At 36.5% G+C, this 22,230-nt stretch overlaps 1 protein-coding gene across 4 annotated transcripts in view; it reads left to right on the top strand.

The window, feature by feature from the left end:
• The window catches only part of LOC121368173 (synapsin-like), a 127,055-nt gene that overhangs the window by 87,399 nt on the left and 17,426 nt on the right, over positions 1 to 22,230 (top strand). For all 4 annotated transcript variants that reach the window (XM_041492793.1, XM_041492795.1, XM_041492791.1 and 1 more), the window contains exon 8: positions 20,996 to 21,058. In XM_041492793.1, the coding sequence (XP_041348727.1) occupies positions 20,996 to 21,058 (63 nt within the window). The remainder of the gene's footprint in view (positions 1 to 20,995; positions 21,059 to 22,230) is intronic.

Here is a 22,230-nt window from a genome sequence, read left to right as displayed (position 1 = left end):
AAAACGAACTACCTTATGCACTTAAGTTGATCTTAGTGGAATGAGACCCATGCAGGACTCCTAAACATTGTCTTAAAACATTAGACATTCTGGAAACTTTGTGTCACCTGTCCCAAGTTCAGCCAGCAAATATTTTGCTAATGTCTGAGAACAATTTGATTGGTTCCCAACATGGCCATTTGGTTTACTGTGAAGAGCATAAACCAGTCTAGCGGATGTTTTTCTGCTCAGTCTGGCTGAACACAGCCCCAGTACCGGTAGGCAGTCACCATATTATTGTGTTTACATCACAACCTCTCAAGAACTTATGGCCAGGTTTTTGTACAGATGGATCTGTAACAATCACTGCAAAATGCTGTATTTCTTTAGAGATGTTTTGGGATTTTTTTTTTTTTTTTTTTTTTATGTGTGTGTGTTTTGTTTTATTTGTGTGGGTTTTTTGTAAATATAACAATTACACACTACAATGTTTATCAAACATAAAATAAGTGTCAGAATAAAGTCCTTCCTTATGAGGGTAACTCTTGAGTCTGTTGTAACCAGGTAGGTTTGAAAATGGTCAGCAAGTGGGTTTGCAGTCCCAGGTCAACAATAGACTCCATTTCCACATATTTTTAATGGTTCATCCAGAACTGATCACCTGACTCTGTGGATATAAAACACAAACAGTCAGTCTAAACTCACACGATCTGAACAGATCAGGCCCTTTTAAGGGCCCCTATGGGCAACCTAGGGAGACACATCAACACCAGCTAGGTCCAATTAATGAGCTACTCTCGGTTTACTAATGTCTAAAACTATACGTAGCTCCCTATCTTTACCTTTTGGCTGACCATACAAAATTGTGCCTAAATTCCTTCATCGAAAGTGCGCACCCATTCTCTTTGGCTCAATCCTACGGGACATTCCAAATTCCATAGCACCATATCACCCTCCGCCTGTTACCAGCTATGGCTGGACTGATGGTGCTCCCTTGCACCTGCCAGTGCAGGCGGTCCCCCTCCGAGGCTGGTACCTGTGCCCAGGACAGGCATGCACTACAACAGCTTGTTCTGAATGTGCACGTTAAACACTGTAACATGACCTGACCTAAACTCGCACCACATACTGCACACAATTTTAAGTTTTAAAAGTAAAGGCCTTGGTATTATCTTTGTTTTTTTAAACATTAATGGTAACATATGCACTTTCCACATCATGCCATGAACAAGAGTTCTTTGGAATTAAGCATGCCATCTGCCACAAACAGATTTGATGTTGCACATACCATAGTTGAACACATATTTGTTCATCTCAACACATGCACACAAAAATAAAAAGTAATTAAATTTGTTTTTCAGATTCATAATGTGATAAAAAAAAATCATTATTATGGTACATTATTAATCTAGTTCAATCTAAAAAAAAAAAAAAAAAAAAATCAAATTGACAAAACATTATTAAACATTTAAAAAATTAATTTAATATCTTTTGCATTGTGATTAACCAAGTTTCACTCATCTAGTAGTAATAATAAAATGTGCGAGAAATGATAAGCCAAAAACAAGAACTTTAACACTGAGCTAAATACAAAAGAATTTCAATTAAAAATTAAATTGATATATTAAAGGGACATTCCCGAGTTTGCTGCATTGTAAGATGTTTCCAACTAATAAAATATTTCTACGATTAAACTTAAATATTAATTTTATTTATTTTTTTAGAATATCAGTGTCTGTATATTCAATGTATTTCTGGCTGTCTTAATATTTGTAAGAAGCCCAAACTGGATTTTGTCATCAAATAATTTAGTACGTACGAGCAAATATTTTTTAGGAAATAAAATGAAATTTAACCTAGTACAACTATTAGAACGATCAAAAACTCATTTAATATACAGCCACTAATATTTTATGCAGACAGATATATTTGATATGTAATTACAGTTGTCAAAAGGTCTCTGTTAGTCGATAACATCTTAAAAATTGCAGCAAACTCAGGAATGTCTCTTTAAAACATTTTTAACAACCATTGAGATTAACATCCATAAACATAACCGTAAATCAAGATCTAGAAGTTATTAGTACTAACACTTACACTACACATGAACAGAACAAGTGTTCATGTAATAAGGGAGCAGTCATTATGTTAATACTGCATAGCAACACAAAGGATAATGATTCAGTAAAGGCATTCCTGATCAAACACAATTGAATGTCGTGCATGTACATGTATCATATCAGCAAATGACATCAATATTTACTGAAAAGTACAAAGTATTTTCATTTTTGTTTTTTATTAAATTCCTTTTCAGTCACTCTGTCAAATAAATAGCATGATTTTTGTCAGTTGATATAATGATTGGAATATTAAGGCAATTTGTAAATTTCCCGAGAGTTTCAGTCACTTCACAAATTGACTTATTTCTAGACAGTGACTGTATCACATACAAAAACAAAATCCATGGTTGCTTTATCAGTAAAAAGTAGCCTGTATGGTGGCAGAAGGTTTTAACTCTTTTTCACCGGCCTCGGTGGTGTTGTGGTTAGGCCATCGGTCTACAGGCTGGTAGGTACTGGGTTCGGATCCCAGTCGAGGCATGGGATTTTTAATCCAGATACCGACTCCAAACCCTGAGTGAGTGCTCTGCAAGGCTCAATGGGTAGGTGTAAACCACTTGCACCGACCAGTGATCCATAACTAGTTCAACAAAGGCCATGGTTTGTGCTATCCTGCCTGTGGGAAGCGCAAATAAAAGATCCCTTGCTGCTAATCAGAAAGAGTAGTCCATGTAGTGGTGACAGCAGGTTTCTTCTCAAAATCTGTGTGGTCCTTAACCATATGTCTGACGCCATATAACCGTAAATAAAATGTGATGAGTGCGTCGTTAAATAAAAAACATTTCTTTCTTTAACTCTTTTTCTCTATTGACCAAATGTCAAAATATATGTGTGTGTGTGTGCATGCATGCATGCGTACATACGTACGTACGTACATACATACATACATACATACATACATACATACATACATACATACATACATACATACATACATACATACATACATACATGTACATACATACATACATATGTATGCACATTTGGTCACATACATACAGACATATGGTACACACAGATACAAACCTGCTGTCACCACTACATGGACTACTCTTTCTGATACAGCAAGGGATCTTTTATTTGCGCTAGGCAGGATACAAACATGGCCTTTGTACATACATACATACATACATACATACATACATACATACATACATACATACATACATACATACATACATACATACATACATACATACATACATACATACATACATAATTTCTGGTAAAGCTGTAAAAAGAGATAAAATAATTTTTCCAATAATTTACAGTCGACGTAGCGTTGATATTGGTAAACTTATGAAGGAGGAGTTTTTAAATCTGCAAACTGTTATGAAAAACCCTATTACAGTACGTCCGGTTATTGCATATAGAAAAAATCCAAGTCTCAAGGATATCTTAGTCTCCACCCGACTACACGCCGCTTAAGCCTCTAAGCTCCATTTTTCAGTGGTTGGTTTGTTGTTATCCCTTTCCTAACAATTTTTTAAAAACAAATACATCGTATCCGGCTGTAAACAAAACATAGTACTAGCCAAATAAATTTAAAACAAGACCGAAAAACAGTTATATTTTGTATATCACAACGGTCAATTTAAAATCAATTTCGAATCCCTGGGGCAAAATTAGAAAATAACAATTTTTTAGTTTTAAAAAAATTCATTCTTAAATACATACATACATACATATATATAAATAAATATGTATATGTGTGTATATATATATATATATATATTTAATGACACCACTAGAACACATTGATTAACAAAACATCGGCTATTGGATGTCAAACATTTGGTAATTCTGACACATAGTCATCAGAAGAAACCCGTTACATTTTTCCTAATGTAGCAAGGGATCTTTTATATGCATTCTCTCACAAGCAGGAAAGCACATACCACAGCCTTTGACCAGTTGTGGTGCACTGGTTGGAAAGGGAAAAACCCCAATAAAAATTGTAAACATCACATAGCCATGCTTTTAAATGTGCTGAGAACAAATATCATATACCTACTTTAAATTACATATTTTAGTAGATCATTTGTTTGTTCAGGGTTATAACATTTAAGGAAACCTAAAAGCTTTCAAAAACATTTTATGGTAGATTTCATGATATGATGCATCACTGACTAAAATGTGAACTATTTTGAACTTGTACGTGCCTTTTCACCTCTTCAGTCAAAATCTGGCATTAAAAACAATGTGACTTTATGACTATAGTCTGTACTCATGATGAGCGCAACCAATGGGGCAGGACATGCTCACCTTTCGTGAATACCTGATAACATCACTATATTGATAGTGATTCCTGGCCCTGAGTGAAGCCATTACAGCTATATGTACTGAACTCCCCAGGTAATACTAAACCAAATAACTTCCAGCTGGGTCTAAGTTCGAGGTGCACCCAACTTTTGATAGAGAAGTAAACACCACATGTCCTGTGATTAGTGATAAATGTGAGTGTGTTGGTTATAAAAAAAAGTTTCATCTGGGTAAAAAAAATATGCAATTTTATTTCATCTAGTACCACTGTGTCAAGTAGCCTTGTTCTTGAAACAGGTAATGGGGTCCCTGTAAAAAAAAAGTACCAAAATTTTGTGCGGAACTAGGGTAGTCATGGACCCTACCTGTTATCTCATAAATGAGCAGCTTGACCCCCATTTTTTTCTGATTCACTTTAAGGGTGAGGGGTGGTAGTATTTATATCCATGGCGTTTATGTCGATTGATACGCTGCAGGTAGGAGTTTTAGCCACATATGTTACTATTGTCATCTATGGGATTTGATTTGGTAGTATACACCCACCAGTCAGATTTGTAGTTCTAATGTCTAAGTTGACACAACAGCATGTTTTCTGGTGAACAATAAACAACCCCAAAATTGCACACAAGGGTTAGGGTTGTTGTGCATTTAATAGCAAACTCACACATGCAATAGCAATAATAACTGAAAAGTGGGTCCTGCCTTTTCAGTAGTGTCTTCTGTACATTTTAATATAGATTCTATAAGTGGCAGTTTTCTTAGAGGCAGTGCAAGAAATGTGATAACATTCAAAGAATTTCCTGGGAGTGGCAGTCTTCCTATAGGCAAGCACCTGATAATGATTCATAGAAGCAATCATGAATTTGCCAAAATGAACTTTTGACTCTGCCTTGTGCAGAGATATGGTTTTAATTATGGAAAATGGTTTTGTTGTTCAGAGTTCTTCCTTCCTTCCAACTGGATGTAGAACCAAGATAGACCTAATGTAGTTATTGATCACAGGTGATCTTGTGAAAAGATATGATTTTAACTAAGGAAAATGGTTTTGTTGTTCAGATTCATTCCTTCCCATCGGATGTGGAGCCAGGATAGACCTAATGTACTTATTAATCACAGGTGATCTTGTGAAGAGATATGATTTTAACTAAGGAAAATGGTTTTGTTGTTCAGATTCATTCCTTCCCATCGGATGTGGAGCCAGGATAGATCTATAATTTACAAATTGATCACTGGTTATTAATAAACACATTGCATTAACAATATGTTATTAGATAAATGTCTATTCTTGGATTTGTGCTTTAGCTTGTCACTCATTATTTCAATCAAAACTGTGGTGTTTAGTTGGACTCTTACTGGTGTTGTACACCATGATTAAGGAAATTACAGTTAAAGCTGGTTTTGTTTAACGACACCATAGACCACATTGATTTATTAATCACTGGCTATTGGTTGTCAAACATTTGGTAATTTTGACATATAGTCTTAGAGACAGAACCAGCTACATTTTTCCATTAGTAGCAAGGGATTTTTATTATGCACCATCCCACAGACAGAATATCACATACGACAGCCTTTGATATATACCAGTCATGATGCACTGGCTGGGATAAGAAATGATTATGGAAATTGTCACAGTGTCAACTATTTTCCTACCTAATGACTTTTATGTCTGCTGTGTTATTTGTTAGGGCTCTGAGAGTGAAGAATGAATCATATGATGCCTCTTATGATTATATCTGCGCTTCTTCACTTATAGCCTACACGGTCTCTTAAGAATTGTCAATAGACTAGTATTCACTAATATTCCTTAGTTGGCAAAGTGCTACACAGTGTAAATATAGCCACAGACAGACATATTGTCCAGGCAAGATATAACAAGAACATTTTTATTTCCCAATCAATAGAGAATTAATTTTACATTAATGTAAGTAACAACTGACAGATGTTGAAAATGTCTGCTATTAGCATGACCACTTCTGACTATCACAGGATTACGTTCCAGTACTTGGGAAATATATTAGAATAAAAATGGAAATAACATAATCTAATGTGTGTAGCCCATTTTTAAAAAAGATTATTCTCTGTCATCTCAGTTGGTTCCAACCTGCATTCCATGGTCTCCAGGGGCGGGATGTAGCTCAGTGGTACAGCACTCGCCTGATGTGCAATCGATCTAGGATCGATTCCCGTTGGTGGGCCCATTTGGACTATTTTTCATTCCAGCCAGTGCTCCACAACTGGTTTAACAAAGGCTGTGGTATGTACTATCCTGTCTGTGGGATGGTGCATATAAAAGATCCCTTGCTGCTAATCGACAAGAGTAGCCCATGAAGTGGCGACAGCAGGTTTCTTCTCTCATATCTGTGTGGTCCTTAACCATATGTTTCGACGCCATATAACCGTAAATAAAATGTGTTGAATGCGTCATTAAATAAAACATTTCCTTCCTTCCATGGTCTTCACAGCTTTTGAAAATCATTGAATATCATAAGATTTTAGAAATAATTTTTCATGGCTTTGAAAATCATGGAACTGATATAGATCTATAGTGTCTTTAAAGAAATAAATGATCATATATATATATATATATATATATATACAGTAGAATCTCATTGGCTCGACCTCGGAAGGGTCGATCACACCACAACGCTTGAACCAAAAACGAAGTCCCGAGATTTTTGTCCGGTAAACCCTTATATTAAGTGATGATGGGTCGAACACGTCCAGGGTCGACTATAAGCCTTCTCTCAAACTAAATTATCGGTCCCGTCTGTGTTATTAGCTATATTTCCCTCGAACTGGTGATTCATCAAATATCAAATGGAAAACCACCGAAAAGGTGGTTTTCCGAACAATTGCCGTGCTTGCGCAGTTGGTTATTACAACCTTCGGATTATAATTATTTAGGCGAAATGAGCTATAGATGAATTGGAGATTAGCAACAATAGCCATGCAATCCTTTCTTTGCCATACCCGTCATGTTGTGTGTTAAGCAGCTATCGGTAATGGTCTTTCAAGTACAGCTAGAGTTACGGTACATGTTCGATGAACCGTGATATCAGTCAAACAATTAGTGCACAAAATGGCTTGACTTGAAGGTTTATCATGCTCCTATACCATGAAGGTTTCGAGCATGTCTATCCCGAGTCCCATCTCTGGATGCCAGTGGCCTGACTCAGGGCAGAAACTTTATGGGAAAATTTTGATTTTTATTTCTTAACTTGAAAGATATGGGACTTTAAAATAATTATTTAAGAATTTGTTTGCAAATTTCCAAAAAAGTGTCACTATAAAATACAGTTCTAAATCTAATTTTACTTTAAAATTTGTCGCATTTGATTGGGCAGCCCAAATATAAAAAATAACTTAATTTTAATTTTATTAATTTTTACCAATTTAATTGCCCCAAAGTCTATTCGAAAAAAAGGGGGAGATGTTACCATGAAAGGGAGAAATTATCCATGCCAAAGGAAGTCTTGATTTAGTGGTTGGAAGTTGAAAGAAGGATCAAGGAAAAGGGTGTCAATCATATCGGTAACTTTTGTGTGGGAGGCGGAGTGGGCGGAAAATGGGAGGGGGGGGGCAGGGGTTGTCCCCGGACAAACCTAGCACTCCCTATGGCCGAACCGCCTACGCCTAAGTGTCTATCTCCTATTTCCAATGACCCCCATCCCCCCACCCCAACCCCCCATCCACCCCCCCCCCCCCCCCCCCAGCCTCAGTGCCCTCCAGTCTCGACACCCCTCCTTAATTTGGTTATAGTCCAGCGGTGGTGTTGCTAGGAGAGCAACACTAGTTGACCCATCGCTGGTATTGTAGAGAAGGGTAAGTTGGAGGAAAGTTTTGCGTCTGGTGAGCCGTGGAGGGCGAAACTTATTCCGTTGATTCAGAAGTCCAGAGGCGCCTCTCTGTCAACCAAGAGAACAAAAACGTTACATCATTCATAAGACGCTGTGACCCTTTAATATGTAAAAACCGAACGGGTCGGAACAGAGTAAGAACAACTCAGTCTCACCCGTCGGCATAGGAGCAGCGCACAAAATGGCCTTGGCTGGAAGCATTACTCTGAACATGTCTACAAGACCAGTGTTAAATGAAACAATGAGTGAGTTACTCAGCTGTCATCACTTCAGCAACCACACATTTAATTAATACCGACAAGGGCTTCTGCATCACACAATCGGAGTAATTTGTAATAAATCCTTTCACTCTGATATTTTGCTGTATAACACATTGATCAAATTTTTAAGTTTGCAGTTACCAAAATAATATTTATTTAATTCAACTTTCTAACTGATGTTATGGAAATATCCGATGTTAACCGAATGGTTCGGTCGAACTACCCGATGGGTCGAACACTTTCTCGAGCACCGACAGGGTTCGAGTAAACGGGATTCAACTGTGTATATATATATATATATATATTTAATAAGCATATCATTAACACCATTGACTGTTGTTTGACATGGTTATAATGTAACTTTAATGTGAAATACTCAATAAAAAGGAAAATATACATCCTGGTAACAAACAGTTATTTTTAATTTGGACATTTAATATTTATTGTCTAAAATATCAATTCAAATAGAATATGTATAACTTAAAATTGGGGCCTACTCAGTAAGTTCACGTGTGTTTATGTGTAAACATCCAAGTGTATTCCTATTTATATTTATGTAGTTAAACTCTTAATTAATAAATTAAATATACATACAGATAATGTATATTTTGACATTTCTTGAGATGGTAAAACAAAAAGGTAATTTTTTTAATCATAAATAGATGTGTTTATGTTAGGTTGCATTTCAATTAAATTTTTACAACCTTTATTCATCCATCCATCCATCCATCCATCCATCCATCCATCCATCCATCCATCCATCCATCCATCCATCCATCCATCCATCCATCCATCCATCCATCCATCCATCCATTCATTCATCCATTCATTCATTCTCTGTGCAACCCTCACCTCTAAAAATGTGTGTGCATGCATGTCAGTGTGATCATTAAGTAACTGATGGTTTGGTGTAGAAATATATGTTTGATGTGTTTGATATTTATTTTTTACAAGTTGTATATCATTACTTCTGGTATTGTGATATTAAAACATTGTGGAATTTCTCAGTAATTATCATACAAATCCATGGTGTTTGATATTCCTAAAGATGCAAAAATCCTAAATGGGGAGTGAGTTACTTGTGTGCATACATTTTCAGTTCTTTTAGATTGCTTCAAAACTGCAGATTTTACAAAATAGTGACTTTGGGGATTCGTTCTTGTTCTGGTTGCCATAAGTTACATAAAATTTTCCACAAAGACATTATTCTGTTTCTAAGGTTACTGATTATGGCACGAGTGTAGACATCATTAAAGTAATCTCGAGGGGAAACATGCTAATGACATTCCATTATGCTTTTCTAACACGGTTTTCAGGTACGAGCCTTTATGGAATACAGTCTACCTACCGTAACACTGAAAGGCATTTTCTGACACTAATAGCTTTGTCTCTCACAGATAATACATAATCAGCAGCCAACCATTAAAAGTGAACATCAGGACAAGTGTATGTGGACTTATTTTCTGAATTTAAACACAAACTACTTTTTAACATCTGGTTTAATAGGCTTATATGCTCATCTGATATATTAATTATGCTTTATGACACAACTACTGTCTACTTAACTGACTTCTTACTAATGCAGGCCCTAATCTAGAATTGAAAAAGTAGGAGAAGTGACTTCTCCCTTCCCAGAAGACTACGACATGTATTTAATCTCTTCACAACAGACACTGGCATGAGTATTAACATGAGTTGGTTTATTTTGATAACAAATTAGACATGGTAAAACATTATTTCATCAAGGCAATCGTTTATTACACTGCACATACACAAAACCCATTTCCCGTTAATAGGCTGATTCATGATTACTCAAGGATACAGTCTGGCGCCAAAGTCCAGTACACAGCAACAAGGTGCCAAGTGAGCTATGACACTAAACAAGTCGGAATCTTGACGTCTGTTCTGTGATTTCGTTTTTGAAATCGGATTAGGTCCAGAATATTATGGCGACTTCGACTTCTCACTATTGCTAATAACTTGGCGACTTGAGCTGACTTTAGGAGAAAAAACTGCTTATTTCACTGGCAAGATTAGGGCCTGTACTAATGTACAAAACAATGCTTTATGACCTATTGTCCATATGAATCTGAGTTAGTACTAATGTACAAGACAATGCTTTATGACCTATTGTCCATATGAATCTGAGTTAGTACTAATGTACAAAACAATGCTTTATGACCTATTGTCCATATGAATCTGAGTTAGTATTCATGTACAAGACAATACTTTATGACCTATTGTCCATATGAATCTGAGTTAGTACTAATGTACAAGACAATGCTTTATGACCTATTGTCCATATGAATCTGAGTTAGTATTCATGTACAAGACAATACTTTATGACCTATTGTCCATATGAATCTGAGTTAGTATTAATGTACAAGATAATACTTTATGACCTATTGTCCATATGAATCTGAGTTAGTATTAATGTACAAGATAATACTTTATGACCTATTGTCCATATGAATCTGAGTTAGTATTCATGTACAAGATAATACTTTATGACCTATTGTCCATATGAATCCGATTAAGTATTAATGTACAAGATAATACTTTATGGCATATCAGATTCTGATTTATATCTTTTCAGGATAAAGCCGATATCCTACATCATTAACTAGCTATTCTTCATGTAAGCATATCATCCTTTCAGTGCTGACATGGAAAATATTTATTTTTTACTTTACGTAGGTCAAAAATAATTACTAACAGAAAGAACAGAATGACATACATATTTAGGATTGTAATTTAAACTGGTAACAATCTGTTTCTCTCAACTAGCAATGCTTTATGTCTGGATGAGCAAAGTTCAATTTAGTTTTGTTTAATGACACCACTAGAGCACATTAATTTATTAATCATTGGCTATTGGATGTCATATTTGGTAATTTCGACATATAGTCATAGAGAGGAAACCTGCTAAATTTTTTCATTACTAGCAAGGCATCTTTTATATGCACCATTCCACGGGTAGCACATACCACAGCCTTCGATATTTCAGTCGTGGTGCACTGGCTGGAATGAAAAATAGCTCAATGGGCCCACTGATGGGGATCAATCCTAGACTGACCGCACACGAAGCGAGTGCTTTACCACTTGGCTATATCCTGCCTCTTCTGGATAAGCGTGTTTCTCTTCTAGAATGGCAGTGTATGTATGCCCACAAATGACTGTCGGGAAATAACATGCTTATATCAATTTAATGTTCAAGCACGTTCGTTGTGAGCACAATTTATGACTAAGGCCAGAAACTGTACTCAGAACGAGATGGGATGGATCAATGTAAAAAAAAAAAAAATAATAATAATAATTATAAAAAAATATATTTATATATATATATATATTTTTTTAAATGTTTATGTGAAAGGTTAAAAACATTTATACAAATGTTTTCATAAAAATACTGAATTAATCATTAAATAAAATTTAGTTACAAGGAATTTAAAAAGGATTTATATGAAAGGTTAAAAAAACTAGTTTATACAAATAATTACGTAAAACAATTTAAATATTGACAATACAACATAGCTGGTTAATCAAACATTTCTGTTGGAGGTGAGGAGAAAGGAAGGTCCACCTCATTCTCAGTTCTGTTCCCATTCACATGCTCCCACCATAAATGTAAGTGTTAGGAATTGGAGATTGAGGAGAATGGCAATGCAGTTCTTTTCTTCATATTCCGCTAACTAGAATACCCTGGCAGAAATCTGTGTTCTCTTCTAGCTAATGACAGTCTAACCAATGATTCTGCTCTAATTAAGTTACCTGCTGTGGCTATGCACAGAAACAGGTATAGAATTTAGATCATCTCTTTGTGCCATCTCACAGAAATGTATTATAAAATCTGATTATGTCCCTGGTGTAATGACAATGTTGACCATTGCAGTCTGATTGAAAAGAAATGCTTGTGCTCACTTGTCAAAATCCATAACAGTGAAATGAGAGCTCAGTTTGGGATTTCCGTAATAACAAATGAGGAAAAAGCAGTTACAAGTGGTAGCGAGAATATTTTGTACATTTGTCATTACTTGAAGATGAATTGTTAACAAGAGACTGATATCTACAATTACTGAATATAATGACACATGTGTGCTCATATAATAAATTGTTTAGAATGTGCAGTCAACTATTGCTGAAAAATGATCTACATAAGTACATCAGGGTTCTGTTAAGAATTTAATTCCTTTCTTCCTCCCACCATCCTTTCCTCCATCTGTCCATCCATTCAACCGTCCCATCCCATCAATCCATCCCATCCTTTCAGTCCATCAATTCAACCATCCCATCCTTTCAATCCATCCATTTCTCCTTCCCCTCACTCCATTAATTCATCCATCCATCCATCCATCCATCCATCCATCCATCTATCCATCCACCCTTTCATCTATCTATCCACCCTTTCATCATCCATCCATCCATCCATCCATCCATCCATCCATCCATCCATCCATCCATCCATCCATCCATCCATCCATCCATCCAAAAAAAAAACTGCTCATTTCACTGGCTAGATTAGGACCTGTACTAATGTACAAAACTTTATGACCTATTTTCCATATGAATCTGAGTTAGTATTAATGTACAAGATAATGCTTTATGACCTATTGTCCATATGAATCTGAGTTAGTATTAATGTACAAGATAATGCTTTATGACCTATTGTCCATATGAATCTGATTTAGTATTAATGTACAAGATTATGCTTTATAACCTATATTGTCCATATGAATCTGAGTTAGTACTAATGTATAAGATAATGCTTTATGACCTATTGTCCATATGAATCTGAGTTTGTATTAATGTATAAGATAATGCTTTATGACCTATTGTCCATATGAATCCGATTTAGTATTAATGTACAAGATAATGCTTTATGACCTATATTGTCCATATGAATCCGATTTAGTATTAATGTACAAGATAATACTTTATGATAGATCAGATTCTGATTTATATCTTCTTGGGATAAAGCCAATATCCTACATCATTAACCAGCTATTCTTTGTGTAGCATATCATCTTTTCAGTGCTGACATGGAAAATATTTCTTTTTTACTTTACATAGGTCAAAGATAATCACTAACAGAAATGGTAGAATGACATACTCTAAATGTTTAAACATTAAAAATATACTCAGCATTGTGATTTAAATTGTGTGTGTACATGAACTGGGTACGGTTTGTTTCTCTCAACTAGCAAGCAATGTTTTATGTCTGGATGAGCAAAATTAAATTTAGGTTGTTTTTTTAATAACAACACTAGAGCACAATGAGCATTTGGTAACTTTGACATATAGTCACAGAGGGGAAACCTGCTACATTTTTTCATTAGTAGCAAGGGATCTTTTATTTGTATGATAATTCCATACTAACAAATGATAAAAAAACAGTCACAAGTGGTTGCAAGAATATCTTGTATATTTGTCATTTCTTGAAGATGAATTGTTAACGAGAGACTGATAAGTAAAATATCTACAATTACTGAATATAATGACACATGTGTGCTGATATAATAATTGTTGTTGCTGAAAACTGATCTACATAAGTACATCAGGGTTCTGTTAAGAGTTTAAATATAGAGAACAATGTCTTCCAACACACAATGTCTAAATCCCCTCCCTCCATCTCTATATTCTTCCTTTCTTCTTTCCACCATCCTTTCCTCCATCTATCCATCCATTCAACCATCCCATCCTTTCAATCCATCCATCAATCCATCCATTCCTCCTTCCCATCACTCTGTCCCTCACTCCATTACTCAATCAATCAATCAATCAATCAATCAACCAATCAACCAATCAATCAATCAATCAATCAAATCCATCCATCCATCCATCCATCCATCCATCCCCATCCATCCATCCTTTTATCCATGCATCCACCCATCATCCATCCATCCATCCACCCATCCATCTATCCATCCTTTTATCCATCCATCCTTCAATCTATCCATTCATTTATCCACTTATTTACAATTAATTCTGCTGAACTGAAATAAATTAAATGATTTCAGTTTGGTATTTACTGTTGTTACTCTTTAACCCTGCTGCCAATGTAATGTTCAGTGCTGTGAAGAAAGGCACTCTTGGGAAGTCATGTCATGACATAATCCAGCAAATCAATACTTTTTGTTGTATTTGTCATCAGATCCATGGCATGTTGCCCAACGGTAAACTGAGCCTAAAGTTACAAGTTGGGTTTAGATGGCCTGCCAAAGTAAAGTGCATCAGACTGTTTAGGAAAAAATTAACAAAAGAATTTTGATCAATGGTCCAAACATTTTTAAAGTCCATCTAGGTCCTAAGTCCAGAGGAAAGGTTGGCAGAAAGATTGGCGCTGCTCTATTGTGATCCAAATGCAAATTTGAAGTTGGGAGGGAGGGATATCTGGTAAGTCCAGAAAATGGTTAATGATCCTCTCCAAGCATGATTCGAAACATCTGGTAGATGGTGTGGTTTGACATGTTGGTGTTGATCCATACTTGGCAGAACAAATCATCCTGCCTTATCGTCAAGGAAAGTCCAGAGGTGGTAGGGTTCCAGTTGTTGTAGGCATCCATTGTGTACTCTCTTCTCCGGGTGTGCATGGCCTTGAACTTGAGCATCTTGGAATGCAACTTGAGATCTTCAACGCTTTCTAAGTCACCGATAATAAATTGGTGATAGCATGGTGGCAGTGTTGTCTTAGCTAAGTTCCAAGGACTGCATTCCGGAGGATGAGCCTTCACTGCTGGCATCTGGACTGGTTCCGAGCTTGTAATAACAGCAGAGGAGGCCTCCTTTGTCTTCCAAGGAGTAGCTACCACCATTGGCAAGGCTGTGGGGCTGGCTGGGTTGTCTACATAGGTAATGTGTCCTCCCATGGGCTCCACAGGGGGCAATTCAATAGATGGGACCGCTTGTGGCAGTTGAGCCACCAGGTTTGGTACCCCCACTGAGTCCATCACTGACATGTATTTTGGGTCGGCTCCTGTTGCAGTCCCTGCAGTTGCTTCCAATATGTCTCCTAACCTTCCTCTTCTTTTTCTCTTTAGTCGCAACAGGCGACTTGTCACCACTGTATACTAGCGAGACACTTGCTGCATTTCCGTTGTACTCAGTATTAGAAGCATGACAGCTGATACCACAAATTAATCATAACCCCCAGTGTGAGGAGGGGGGAGATTTAATCGAGACAAGAGTTCAAGGCAACTTCATCATACGATAGTCAGAGCAAGAGTCTGGAATCAGGTGGCATTTAGTCATCAGTCATCAGTACATAGTCTTAAAATATACTTACTTTGAGGTTCATATTGTATGGTGCGTTTACCCACAGCTCTTTACACTGTGTTTTTGTTTACATAACCATAAAAGGTTTATTTTTCATTTAACCCTATTCATCTAGTTACCTTTGTTTGACACCCAATAGCCAATGCGTATTTATGTGCTGAGTTGTCGTTAAACATTTATTTTATTATTGTATTTATGTGCTGGGTTGTCATTTTTTTTTTTATTAAATGTTTTATTTGATCTTACATTTACATAGTACACACATAAAATGTGGTTGTAATTACAACATATATTTGAGAGAAAAAATGTATACATACACAAATATTGTAGGATACACTTATTTCATTCAGTCATTGGTTATAATTGGTTTGCATCAACCAAACAACAAAGAAAACCCCCAACAAACAAACAAACCAACCAATCAACTTTCAGTTACACAATGGGTTAGAATTATATAAACATAAGACAGACTTGATTTAAAAAGACCATGCACCTATTGTCGTGTACTCCATATAGATCCGACAAAACCCCTCATTTTACCTTTAATAACTTTTTAATATGTTTTTGTTTTATGTACACATGAAATCAAAGACCAACCGCAAACATATTTACGGTACATTAATTCCATCATTTAATCTGGCGGAACAATTACAGTTAACCTTTTCCATGACAAATGATTATGGATTTTGACAATCAGTCATCAAACTGGCAGAGCGCAACTGATCAGGTTTCAGTTATCATCAATCATTGGAACATCTCTGGTTTAAAAACGTTTGTTTTGTTTAGCGACACCACTAGAGCACATTGATTAATTAATCATCGGCTGTTGGATGTCAAACATTTGGTCATTCTAACTCATAGTTATCAGAGGAAACCCGCTACATTTTTTCCTGAGCTAAATTCCACCCCTCATTGGTTTTAAAGAGGCGGAATGTAGCCCAGTGGTATGGCACTCGCTTGATGTGCGGTCGGTTTGGGATCGATCCCTGTCAGTGGGCCCATTGGGTTATTTATTTCTCACTCCAGCCAGTGCACCACGACTGGTATATCAAAGGCCGTGGTATGTGTTATACTGTCTGTGGGATGGTGCATATAAAAGATCCCTTGCTGCTAATCAAAAAAGTAGCTCATGAAGTGGCGACAGCGGGTTTCCTCTCTATATATCTGTGTGGTCCTTAACCATATGTCTGATGCCATATAACCATAATTAAAATGTGTTGAGTGCGTTGTTAAATAAAACATTTCCTTCCTTCCTTCTTTGGTTTTAAAGGCTATAGTACATAGTATGTGATCAGTGGGAATTATATATACATATAAAAGATTCTGTGTAAAATTGTCTGCTACATCCTGGAATCAAATACATGCACCATCTTATATACATGAATCGGTGATTACGTCACAGTGTCACAAGATTTAATCAATGCAATCCTTCAATTTCTTTTCTGTTTTCTGGAAAATTAAATAAAGTGTTGTTATTTTAAGATGCACTCTTAGATTATTCAGCCAGCCAGCCACCTCAATATTGAATCCATGCAGTATTGAGCAAATATTGTACGATTACTTTGCAGCACTGAGCAAACAACCGTTTTCATTTCTATCAATTCAGGCTTGGACAAATGCCATGTTTGGATGCCCAGGGCTACCCGATTTATCAACCGGGCAACCATTATCGTCAAAGTTGTAAGCCTGGTGGGCTACCAGATATCTAGTTTTTGAAATTCATTAATTAAAAAAAAATTATAAATAAAATAACAACAACAAAAAATGTTTAGGCAAACTCTTATCTGTTAAAAATTAAAAACTGTCTTGTTTCATATGCTGATAATCCTTTTGCTCAAAACTGATACCATCATTTCTAGGTTACCATGCCTCACTAACATAGTTAACCAATAGAATGCAAGAATGTTTCCCTATGAAGCAATGCACTGTCAATTTTTGTTCCCCTTTCTGATAGACTTAAAATAAATAATGCACCATGAAATATTCAGTAATAACGTTAATGCGTTTTGTACTGTATAAAGTTGGGTATTTATATAAATTTGAACATAATGATATTCATAATATATTACAGAGATTTAGGTGACAATTATCTCATGCAAATAAGAACACACTTGAAATACGTGTTTATCGCTGTGTATTAGTTGACGTTTCAAGTTTCTAGACACCAGTGATCATGGAAAGAGGGTCAGCCAGTAGTCTACATAGAATCAATAACACATTTTTGTTTTAAATTGTGGTTTGAATAGATGATATTCCAAAAAACATAAGCTATTACAGGCTTCTAAAGCCAGTATTTGAACAGCATCTGGAAAATACCACACCAGTGTTCAGTTGTTTATTTCATACACATGGCAGAATCAAGCTCAGTCGATAGAGTCAAGCTCAGTCGGTAGAGTGTAGCTCAGTCAGTAGAGTCAAGCTCAGTTGGCAGAGTCAAGCTCAGTTGGTAGAGTCTAGCTGAAGTGGCTGAGTCAAGCTCAGTTGGCAGAGTCTAGCTCAGTCAGCAGTCAAGCTCAGTCAGCAATCAAGCTCAGTCGATAGAGTCAAGTTCAGTCAACAGAGTAAAGCTCAGTTGGTAGAGTCTAGCTCAGTCAGTAGCGTCATGGTCAATTGGTAGAGTCAAGCTCAGTTGGCAGAGTCTACCTCAGTTGGCAGAGTCTAGCTCAGTTAGCAGAATCTAGCTCAGTTGGCAGAATCTAGCTCAGTCAGTAGAGTCTAGCTCAGTTGGCAGAGTCTAGCTCAGTTAGCAGAATCTAGCTCAGTTAGCAGAATCTAGCTCAGTTAGCAGAATCTAGCTCAGTCAGTAGAGTCTAGCTCAGTTGGCAGAGTCTAGGTCAGTTAGCAGAATCTAGCTCAGTTAGCAGAATCTAGCTCAGTCAGTAGAGTCTAGCTCAGTTGGCAGAGTCTACCTCAGTTGGTAGAGTCTGGCAAAAGTGGCAGAGTCAAGCTCAGTTGGCAGAGTCTAGCTCAGTTGCCAGTCAAGCTCATTCTGTAGACTCTAGCTCAGTCAGCAGACAAGCTCAGTCAGTACAGTCTAGCTCAGTCGGCAGTCAAGCTCAGTTGGTAGAATCTAGCTCAGTCAGCAGATAAGCTCAGTTGGTAGAGTCAAGCTAAGTCAGGAGAGTCAAGCTCAGTCGGCAGTCTAGCTCAGTACCGGCCTCAGTAATGTAGTAGTTATGCCATCAAACTTGATGCTGGTAGGTACTGAGTTTGTATCCTACCTGAGGCAATGGGGGATGTTTTATGCCACTACCGGCTCCAACCCAGAGTGCGTGCACTGCTAGGCTCCATGGGTAAGTGTAAGGCCACATACATCAAATTTCACCCCCTTCACGGGTGCGATTATGGGTGTCTCCTTAGTGTATGACCCCACATGGGGGATGATTACCCGGCACGCACTGCAGGTTCGTGTATCCCGAGCTCGGGTGATACTGAGATAGCTCAACTGACAGCAAGCATGGAGCACGGCCCTATCAAGTAGTCCCATACTGAAATGGAAATACTGTGGCTTCACCATTCATCTCATAATCATCCATGTTTGTAATTCCAAAAAAGGTTTTTTAAAATGTCTTTGTCTCTGTGTCAAATGTTTGTGGTGAAAAAAAGCTCAGTTGGCAGTCAAGCTCAGTCAGTATTCTAGCTCAGTCAGTAGAGTCTAGATCAGTCAGTTGAGTCTAGATCAGTCAGTAGAGTCTAGATCAGTCATTAGAGTCTAGATCAGTCATTAGAGTCTAGATCAGTCAGTTGAGTCTAGATCAGTCAGTTGAGTCTAGATCAGTCAGTAGTCTAGATCAATCAGCAGAGTCTAGATCAGTCAGTTGTGTCTAGCTCAGTCGGCAGAGTTTAGATCAGTTGGTAGAGTCTAGATCAGTCAGTAGAGTCTAGCTCAGTCAGCAAAGTCTAGATCAGTTGGAAGAGTCTTCACCTGAGTGATTATATCATATGATCAAATACCCTCAGTGGATCCATTCTCTAATTGGGTTTATTACCTACTAATAGCAAAATATAGTTGGTTTTCTCTAATAAGGCTTAATTTTAGAATTATGAAATGATTACAGGCTGGTAGGTATTTTCGTGCTTATATCCAATTAAGGTTCAAGCACGCTGTCCTGGGCACACACCTCAGTTATCTGGGCTATCTGTCCAGTACAGTGGGTTAGTTGTTAGTTAGTGTTTAGTGAGAGAGAAGAGGGTGTAGTGGCTTTACACCTACCCATTGAGCCCTTAAGAACTCGCTCTAGGTTGGAGCCAGTACTGGGCTGTGAACCCTGTACCTACCAGCCTGTAGTCCAATGGCTTAACCACTGTGCCATTGAGATCGGTCACCTATTGAGCACTGTATTTAAAACCATTAGGGGTGATGAGTGGAACTCTGTCCCCTGTGGATCCCCTTCAGCACAGTTTAGGGAGCCATGCATAGCCCAGTAGTGGAGCATGTTCCTTATGTATGTATTTATGTATTTATTATTTACTCATTATTTTGAAAATTATTTTCCCAAGAATTTATTTAACTTAGTTTGAATGATTTTGCACATTATAATACTTTTCAATACCTAAAATGATAAATGTTTATAGTTTCTGTATTTGGAATATCCTAGTATTTGACATAAATGTGAACGACAAAACCATATGTGATCAGGGTCGTATCTTTACACAATGCAGGGAGGAACGTAACCCAGTAGTAAAGCACTGGCTTTGATGCGCTGTCGATCTGAGATCGATGCCCGTCGGTGGGCCTATTGGGCTATTTCTCGTTCCAGCCAGTGCACCATGTATCAAAGGCTGTGGTATGTGTTATCCTGTCTGTGGGATGGTGCATATAAAAGATCCCTTGCTACTAATGGAAAAATGTAGTGAGTTTCCTCTTTAAGACTGTATGTCAGAATGACCAAATGTTTGGCATCCAATAGCCGATGATAATTAAATCAATGTGCTCTAGTGGTATTGTTAAACAAAACAAACTTTATTTAACTCTGCACAATGCACAGATGAATGGACATTTGTCTTCATCACTTTTAGTCAAAAAACAAAATCATCACTTTTATGTTTCTTACAAAACCTTCTGGATCAGAAGTCAGTAATTTGATCCTTTTGGCAAGAAATTTGTAATATTCAGAATTATAATCTGTGGCATCAATGGTAAATAATTTTAACTTACCATTAGTTCATATGCAATGTCATGTGTCTTTTAACACATATGTATGTACATGTATGTGTAAAGATTTAGATATTTGTTTTTCAGTTAATTACACCCAAGTTTCCAGTGGTTGTCAAAATTGGCCATGCCCATTCAGGAATGGGAAAGGTAAGAAGTTATTTTTTTAAATAAATTTTATTTATTTTTTATCTTAAAATATCAATATTATTTATTTTCTGTAAATATATTACAGACACATTAAAATCAGTTTTTAGTTTAAATTTGTTTTAACTAACTTTAAAATATTGCTAGCTTTAACATTTACTGTGACCTATATACCAGAGAACATATTAATTAATTAAGCTTCTTTCTTTCTTAGGATTTCCTCCATTTTGATGCTACATTCTAAAAGCAATCAGTACTAAAAATTGATGATAACGTCCTTTATGTTGTTATGGATACTCCAGTATCTAACTTTTCATACAGTATGTTTTAACACCGTATTCCAGACGCATTAATTTGTCCTCTAGACTACTCAGATGAAAATATAATTAGTTTTCGATGTGAGTAGTCAGTAGATTTTCAATACAAAGCTTTTAATACTGCGTAAAATTACTTTCTAGTAATTATTTCTCTTATCAGTGGCTATCCCCACAGAAGGTACACCCTCGTGTAATAATTGTCTTTATGCTGTGCTGCCCCAATCACCACCGATGATAACAGGACACTAAAGTAGTTTGATTATACACTTGTGCCTCACCCAGAGAAGATTGAGGTCATCTCAGTGTACAATTATTTTTCTTTTCATAAAATGCAGAATTATGCTATATTTTGGTTTGATCCAAAAGTTTGTTAATATTTGATGTCGTGCTGCTGCGTGCACTTTCCCAATCAAACTGTAACTTGATGTAGATTGCTATCTGATTAATACAGTCTTCTAAACAATACTATCTTCTATTCTATTGAGGATATGAAATTACATGTTATTGCTATGGTTAGACCTGATACGGAGAGATCAGGAATAATAGGAGGATCACATTTTCGATTGCAATTCTCATGTGACTTTCCACTTGTTTGCAAACACTATAGCCTATTTTATTGCTACATTTTACATTAAAGAAAAGTTACATTAGCAGCATTTACGGATTCCTAAAAATTTATATTATTTCTTGTTTATTATTTTTAAAATACTTTTTTTTTTAAAGAGTATAAAATGGTGTCTGGTCAACCAACAGCTAAAAGAATGTTAGTTTGCAGTAAACCAAAATAGTTTACATATGAGACTTTTTCTTTGAAATTTATTGCACTCAACAATTTTTATCTTTTCTTTTTTCTTTTCC

Source organism: Gigantopelta aegis, chromosome 3, assembly GCF_016097555.1.
Source record: "Gigantopelta aegis isolate Gae_Host chromosome 3, Gae_host_genome, whole genome shotgun sequence".
Classification (NCBI taxonomy): domain Eukaryota; kingdom Metazoa; phylum Mollusca; class Gastropoda; order Neomphalida; family Peltospiridae; genus Gigantopelta; species Gigantopelta aegis.
Note: the sequence above shows the minus strand (reverse complement) of the source record. Positions and strands in the feature narration are given on the sequence as shown.